Source organism: Salmo trutta, chromosome 32 (genome assembly GCF_901001165.1).
Source record: "Salmo trutta chromosome 32, fSalTru1.1, whole genome shotgun sequence".
Lineage (NCBI taxonomy): Eukaryota > Metazoa > Chordata > Actinopteri > Salmoniformes > Salmonidae > Salmo > Salmo trutta.
This window is the reverse complement of record NC_042988.1, coordinates 1,300,298-1,309,026: the sequence shown is the minus strand read 5'-3', so window position 1 is coordinate 1,309,026 and position 8,729 is coordinate 1,300,298. Positions and strand designations below refer to the sequence as shown.

General features: G+C 39.5%; 1 protein-coding gene across 2 annotated transcripts in view; it reads right to left on the bottom strand.

Moving 5' to 3' along the window:
- Positions 1–2,386: 2,386 nt before the first annotated feature.
- The window catches only part of nme4 (NME/NM23 nucleoside diphosphate kinase 4), a 28,703-nt gene continuing 22,360 nt past the window's right edge, over positions 2,387–8,729 (bottom strand). For both annotated transcript variants that reach the window (XM_029726983.1, XM_029726984.1), the window contains exons 4-5: positions 3,204–3,316; positions 2,387–2,961 (exon numbers count right to left, since the gene is read on the bottom strand). In XM_029726983.1, coding sequence (XP_029582843.1) covers positions 2,841–2,961; positions 3,204–3,316 — 234 coding nt within the window. In that variant the 3' untranslated portion in view covers positions 2,387–2,840. The remainder of the gene's footprint in view (positions 2,962–3,203; positions 3,317–8,729) is intronic.

Below are 8,729 nucleotides of genomic sequence, written 5' to 3'. Positions count from 1 at the left end.
TAAATGCTAATTTCACCAATGAGCCAATGATTGACAAGGAACGAACCCCAACACATCCAGGACCAATATACTAGGCATGTCAGGGGAAAGCCCCCAAAAATGTTTATTTCGGCTCTGTACTCCAGCAGTTTGGATTTGAAATCAAATGATTCATATGAGGCGACAGTACAGAATGTCACCTTTTTATTTGACAATATTGTCTATTTTACCCTTTAGACAAAAGCACTTTACGCATCTTGTCCCCCACATGTAATGACCACATCAAGCTTGTGGCTACGAACTCGATGTATTTGCAGTTTGATTTGGGTCATATCTGCCCAATAGTAACTGAATGGTGAATGTTGTGTCATTTTTTAATCACTTTTTCGGGTTGAAAAATCTTAATAAATTTGGATGCTGTCATGATAAGAAAAAAATGAACATGAATGAATAATGACGAGTGAGAAAGTTGGAGTCACAAAGATGATACACCCCCTCTCATTTGCCCATGTTTCTTGGAGATCCTGAATGGTTTTGTGATACTCAACTCATCCTGTGGTATTATGCACATTCATAGCTGTTTTATAACAAATTAATGTCACTTTACTTAAGGTGTCTGTACACACTCTATAATGGCATATGACATGGTTATGTAGCGCATCATTCCATTCAATGTTAAGTGACAGAGTTTAATAAATGATAAAACCCGTTATAACATCTGGTATGCAGACACTTATGAAGCATATGACATAAGTTGTCATGCAGACTGTAATAGCAGTTGATAGAGCATATGACAACAGGATGAACAGTCCTTATGACAAATGTTATGTGTTATATAGCTGATATTTATTTTACCTTTATTTAACCAGGTAGGCTAGTTGAGAACAAGTGCTCATTTGCAACTGCGACCTGGCCAAGATAAAGCAAAGCAGTTCGACACATACAACAACAGAGTTACACATGGAATAAACAAACATACAGTACAAAAAGTCTATATAGAGTATGTGCAAATGAGGTAGGATAAGGGAGGTAAGGCAATAAATGGGCCATGGTGGCGAAGTAATTACAATATAGCAATTAAACACTGGAATGGTAGTTGTGCAGAAGATGAATGTGCAAGTAGAGATACTGGGGTGCAAAGGAGCAAGATAAATACAGTATGGGGATGAGGTAGTTGGATGGGCTGTTTACAGATGGGCTATGTACAGGTGCAGTGATCTGTGAGCTGCTCTGACAGCTGGTGCTTAAAGCTAGTGAGGGAGATATGAGTCTCCAGCTTCAGTAATTTTTGCAGTTTGTTCCAGTCATTGGCAGCAGAGAACTGGAAGGAGTGGCGGCCAAAGGAAGAATTGACTAAGGGGTGACCAGTGAGATGCGTGTGCTACGGGTGGGTGCTGTTATGGTGACCAGTGAGCTGAGAAGGCGGGGCTTTACCTAGCAGAGACTTGTAGATGACCTGGAGCCAGTGTGTTTGGCGATGAGTATGAAGCTAGGGCCAGCCAACGAGAGCGTACAGGTCGCAGCGGTGGGTAGTATATGGGGCCTTGGTGACAAAACAGATGGCACTGTGATAGACTGCATCCAATTTGTTGAGTAGAGTGTTGGAGGCTATTTTGTAAATGACATTGCCGAAGTCGAGGATCGGTAGGATGGTTAGTTTTACTACGGTATGTTTGGCAGCATGAGTGAAAGATGCTTTGTTACCCTGTTTTTTTATGATTCATATACATTCTTAACCCTAAATAATCTACAAGATCAGACACTTTTTTGCAAGGTAGCCACACCTGCAGAGCACGTTACTCAACTGCATAAGGTTAGTCTGAATACCTACCACTGAGAAGTGCGTAAGAAAGGCGTACATTTCCGACTTCTGAATCGGCTCCTAAGTGACTTTCCTACTCATCATTATGAATTTTTTGAGTCATGGCAGCATTAGTATCACGTTTTAGGAAAGACCCAGACGCAGACAGTGTCGAAGTAACAAAAGTTTATTACTAGAACAGAGGGCAGGCAAAACGACAGGTCAAGGGCAGGCAGAGGTCAATAATCCAGATCAGAGTCCAAAAGGTACAGAACGGCAGGCAGTCTCAGGGCAGGCAGAGGTCAATAATCCAGTGTGGTGGGACAAGGTACAGGACGGCGGGCAGGCTCAGGGTCAGGGCAGGCAGAATGGTCAAAACCGGGAAAACTAGAAAACAGGAACTTTAGAAGGGTCAAGGGTGAAAACGCTCTTAGGCTTGACGAACAAAGCGAACTGGCAACAAACAGAACACAGGTATAAATACACAGGGGATAATGAGGGGAGATGGTGGGGGGTGGAGACAAGCACAAAGACAGGTGAAACAGATCAGGGTGTGACAATTCGGATGGGTTCAGAAACATCTCCACTCATTTAGAAAGAAAAAGATTCCAGACACCATTTAGTTACTATTAGATAAGACATCCCATAATACACAAAAAAACTAATTGCAAATGCAGCCAATGAGTTTGTAGAGTTGCAAACTTGAAGTCATTAGGTCCAAGCAATATGGGACCAAATACTTGTGATTTCTTCAAATGGAGGGACTAAATATATAAAGTGCTTTTATGTCTAAATGGTAAAATGGATATTCATTAAATCAGCCTCAAATAAACTAATGATGTGTCAGACGGATAATTTGATCTTAAATCCAAAAACGTATGTTGAGGACGATACATTACTGTATAAGAGTAGGCGAGGGGCTCTTGGGTATTGGAGCCTCCCATAATGGAGAAGGCTGAGTATTGCAAGCAGGACCCAGAGTTAGGTATGGTGCCACTGTTCCTGATGGTCATTCTACCTTGTTCACGCTCTCTTTCAATCTCTGCCTTCCATCTCTTTCTCAAAGCTCGTAGGTGCTATTGTGGTTATAGCAGTCCCAATCCATCAGTTCCTTTTGATGAAACCACAACTGGATCTCCCTCTGAGCCCCCTCTACTGAATCACTGGCATGGACCACATTTCTGGAAAATAAATACAAACCTACATTCATTAAAGTCCAGTTTAGTATTTTGCATTGAAATTATTCACCCAATTTCAAAACACTTTCACCAATGATCAATTTCATGTTTATATATTAATTTGTTTTTATGCCTCAATTAATATTGTAAAATTCAATTATTTAAATATTTGTTTAAAAGGGTATTGTGAAAATTATTGTAAAGTGAAAGATCTTTTCATTTGAATCTTTATTGAAAAGGTTCACCTGCTGATGTGAATGCTGAAATCCCCCCGGACGGTGCCTGCTTGGGCCTCGGATGGGTTGGTGTCTCCAACTATGATCCGGGATGTCCGGACCACATTATGACCCTCCCACACCTGGACAACAATAATGGATGTAGTGCTTTCCAGGATTAGGGAAATCCTATTTTAAATCAGTCAATTCAGCAAATGAATTGAAAGTGAATCAATCAGATATACACAAGTGGTTAGGTGTTTTGGAGTTTAACAGATACAGTGCCTTCAGAAAGTATACACACCCCTTGACTTCTTCCACATTTTGTTATGTTACAGCCTGAATATAAAATGGATTACATTTAGATTATGGGTATTGTGTGTAGGCAAGTGACAAAATAATGTCAAAGTGGAATTTTGTTTTACAAATTAATAAAAAATGAAAATCTGAAATGTCTTGAGTCAATAAGTATTCAACCACTTTGTTATGGCAAGCCAGAATACGTTCAGGAGTTCATCCATAAATTGGTTGGACTCACTCTGTGTGTAATAATAGTATTTAACATTATTTTTTAAATGACTACCTCATCTCTGTACACCACACAATTATCTGTAAGGTAATTGCCTTGCAAAAAAGGGCACCTACTTGAAGCCAATTTTAAAAACAGTTAGAGATTAATTGCTGTGATAGGAGAAACTGAGGATGGATCAACAACATTGTAGATACTCCACAATACTAATACAAATATTCCAAAACATGCATCCTGTTTGCAACAAGGCACTTAAAGTAATATTGCAATAAATGTGGCAAAGCAATTTACTTTTTTTCTGAATTCAACGTGTTATGTTCGGGGGCAAATCCAATACAACACATTACTGAGCACCACTCTCCATATTTTCAAGCATAGTGGTGGCTGCATCATGTTATGGGTATGCTTGTAATCGTTAAGGACTGGGGAGTTTCAGTTTTTCAGACAAAATCCATTATTTGACCCATTTAGGGACTTACTCAGAAAGACTCACAGCTGTAATCGCTGCCAAAGGTGCTTCTACAAAGTATTGACTCAGGGGTGTCAATACTTATGGGTCATTCTATGAAAATGGTGGCTTTTTGAACAGCCAACTTAAAAAAAGAAAAGTTAAATAAAAAAGTTAAATCAAAACTTAACCAGATAATAGTTAAGCGCTTAACATTATAAATCAACAAATGACAGCTTAACATTTTTTATTTTTACTACATTACATTAAAAAAATGCTTGTGCTGCCTTTTTGTCACTGGTGTTACCTATATTTTAGATGACAATTCAGGCTTTCTAGAATGTCATTTCAGTCTTTAATTTGTATATATAATCAAAGACAGTATTGTCATTAACCTTTTCTAAGAAATTGTTTAAATCCTCTAAATCCTTTAAGTAAGTCTGGTGTTTTTGTTTAAGGGAGGCTGCTCTGCGGTGTGGGTCAGCATCCCTGCACTGTCTGTAGAGTCTTTGCTTTTCAGCAGCACCTAATTTCGGCCATATCTATTGTGGTATCCCAGGAGGTCTACCCCGGGGGATGGTAATAGAGGGGAGGTACGTGAGGCGACGTTTGCTCCCTCTGCTGCGAATACCGGAGCTGGGCACCCCGACACGGACAGCTAAGTGAATAAGTCTTTTTTAATATAATTGTTGAGGGTTTTATAAAATCTTACGTTGAGAAAAAGGTTTGTGGTGTTATTGACTGTCGCTGGTGTTACCAGCAAGAACAGTAACACATCTGCAGACAAGATGGCATATCTAAGATGGCGGCCACTGTAGCTCAAACCACACTTTTTAAATTGTAAATCAATCACTTAATCATGCAATTAAGTGATTGCGACTATATTTAGCTTGTCCCTGTCCAACTCGCCTCTCCCAGGTGCTGTTGGAGAGACGCAGTGCTGCGGCCCTCCACCAAAGTTCCATCAAATTCATAAAATGATGTAGCCTACGGTAGAAAGAGTAGTAGCCTATGTGGTTTTTCTGTAGCCTATAGACTGGGGACCAAATATATTACAATATCATGAGACAGACACTTTTTAAATCATTAACTTATTAATGAGAGGGTGCGGGAGAAAGTCAACTAAAAAGTCAAGCGGGCAAGACATCAGAGCTGCTGCGGCATAATCAAACAGAGGTGGACAGCAAATGGTGCTGAAAGTAATTCATTTCAACAATAGTCTTAATTTTTATTTGACTTCACTAACAACAGGGCTTTGTTGGAGCCCATTTCTTCCTACTAAAAAAAATAAGAGGTAGGCCTACCTGTTTGACAGACGCAATATCCATAGATTTCTCAGTGTAGCCAAATCCTCCAATACTGTCACCATGCACTCCTTAAATACCTCCATGTCTAGGAAGGGTTTGGTGTGTTAAAAATAGTGCTCAAATTGAGTGAGGGTAGCCTATGCCACACCCTTTGTTAAAGAAAACGGCAGAAAGGATACCTATTTGTAGCTTTATATTTTGAAATAAATAAATGAAAAGTATCCAGATAATATAAAGCAATCTATTACAATGCTTAATGCCTTATGCTAGAAATAAGCTTTAAAATGCCCACAAAAGACGTGACTGATGCATATGGGGATATATTGATTCGTCTCTAGGACATTCTGCAGGACACAAATTGGACTTTGCTATTCTGTCCCTACTAATTTATCTTTTCACTTTCTGGGTTAAGCAATGGATGAGTCATCAGCAGTTGAAGCTTACATTTTTCTGCATCGGTTGAGCTTCTGTCTGAATGGAAAGGTAACTTTTGAAAGTGCCATGCATAGATTCATAAAGATGTCTAATATTACATTTTTTGCAAACAGCAACTGTTTTGTTGCAAACAAGACACTCTGGTTTGCCATTGGAGAAATATGGTAAGAATGCAAATTTCTCTGCCCATTCTTTGCTGAAACTTCTATTTTCATTATCCACCTTTCTTTTGAGACTTTTTCAGAGCGACATTTTCTCTAGATTGCAAGCTGTTTTTCCTCAATCAATGCACAAAGAAATATAAAAAAACGAATTTAATACAGACATGGGTGTTTTATCAGTGTAATCAGATTGAACATATTAGGATATGGTATTGACGTTGAACTGATTGCATAGCCTACTAACCAGATGTTCAAAAGTGTGTTTAATTTGTAGTAAAGGCCTATAAATTGGGCTACCGACTATTAGCTGAGAAAAAGTTGGCCCAAGTCCAAACCTACTGTTGTACACGATTCTAGTTTAGCGGGGATAGGAGGCAGTGGCAATTTTTGGGCTCTGTACCACTCCGTAGGGTGGTAGAAAGTCCAGGGCCCATATATTTTTGGGGGTGTACAGAAGTGCACACATAGGTACAGTACCGTGAATAAATAAAATCTTCCTGGTAATAAATCAGATATCGATTAGGGGGAAATCAGGTTCTACACGCTGTTGAAACTTACACAGCTAAAAAAAAACACATGGGAACTGGAGATATTTTTTACATCACTGGTCAGAGAATAACCCGCTGAAGACAGTCAGTTACATTTTGGGGTGATGTATTTTGATTTGAGGGTCACCAAAACGGAAAGAGAAATGCAACACTTATTTGTCAATCACTCATATCGATATCGCATTAAAGTAAATTGTGCAAGAGGGGGAGAGATGAGGTTACATGTCCTGTTAAAACGAACACAGCTCAAAAACCACACAGAATCTGGGAATAATATGTATATCACTGGTCAGAGGACAAGACAGCTAGCTACATTTTGAACTGTTGGATTTTGATTCAGGTGGGTCGCCAAGAAGTGAACTCAACACTTTTTCTGTTAAAGGTTCTACACATAGGATTTAAAAAAATAATTTTTGCATTGTAATTTCAGGAAATGTCCATAATATATCTACAGTAATACTAAAATTATAGTGTTTCAGAGTATTAGTTACCCGCCAGTGTTGTGATTGGCTGTGATATTCGCCTATTGATTTATAGCGGCATCTGTTGTCAAACTGGAAAGCTGTTTCGACTTTGTGGCTGTGTAATCTAGTAGAAATTGGGTCAAGTGGCTTATGTAGAAATCACTCAGTCATTTCCTGGTTGCTAACATTATAAACCGTTCTAGTGTAGGGAATCATTGTACCATCTAAATCGCTGTGAATATATATTTATATATAAAAAAAAATATAAATAATTTTTACAGCTGTTTAAAGCTGGTGGACCAAAACCGAAAATAAAAGACTCAAGCTCAAGTTTTCTCCATGTTATGGGGAAATAGGAGTAAAGCCACTGCGCCTATGTATGCGGATGACTCAACACTATACACATCAGCAACTACAGCGACTGGAATGACTGCAACACTTAACAAAGAGCTGCAGTTAGTTTCAGGATGGGCAAGGAATAAGTTAGTCCTAAAAGCATTGTATTTGGGACAAATCATTCACTAAACCCTAAAGCTTAACTAACTTGTAATAAATCATGTGGAAATTTAGCAAGTTGAGTAACCCTGGATTGTAAAATGTCATGGTCAAAACATATTGATGCAACAGTAGCTAAGATGGGGAGAAGTCTGACCATAATAAAGCGCTGCTCTACCTTCAGCACAAACAAGGCAGGTCCTACAAGCTCTAGTTTTGTTGCAACTCTTTGCTTGACATCATGGGAAAATCCAAAGAAATCAGAAAAAAAAACAATTGTAGACCTCCTCAAGTCTAGTTCATCCTTGGGAGCAATTTTCAAATGCCTGAAGGTACCACGTTCATCTGTACAAACAATAGTACGCAAGTATAAACACCATGGGACCACGCAGCCGTCATACCGCTCAGGAAGGAGAAGCGTTCTGTCTCCTAGAGATGAACGTTCTTTGGTGCGAAAAGTGTAAATCAATCCCAGAACAACAGCAAAGGACCTTGTGAAGATGCTGGAGGAAACAGGTACAAAAGTATCGATATCCACAGTAAAGCTAGTCCTATATCGACATAACCTGAAAGGCCGCTCAGCAAGAAAGAAGCCGCTGCTCCAAAACCGCCATAAAAAAGCCAGACTACGGGTTGCAACTGCACATGGGGACAAAGATCGTACTTTTTGGAGAAATTTCCTGTTCTGATGAAACAAAAATATAACTATTTGGCCATAATGACCATTGTTAAGTTTGGAGGAAAAAGGGGGAGGCTTGCAAGCCGAAGAACACCATCCCAACCGTGAAGCACGGGGGTGGCAGCATCATGTTGTGGGGGTGCTTTGCTGCAGGAGGGACTGGTGCACTTCACAAAATAGATGGCATCATGAGGAAGGAAAATGATCTTGATATATTGAAGCAGCATCTCAAGACATTAGTTAAGCTTGGTCGCAAATGGGTTTACGAAATAGACAATGACCCCAAGCATACTTCCAAAGTTGTGGCAAAATGGCTTAAGGACAAGCTTGATGGCCAGTCACAAAGCCCTGACCTCAATCCTATAGAAAATTTGTGGGCAGAACTGAAAAAGCGTGTTAGAGCAAGGTGTACAAACCTGACTCAGTTACACCAGCTCTGTCAGGAGGAATGGGCCAAAATTCACCCAACTTATTGTGGGAAGCTTGTGGA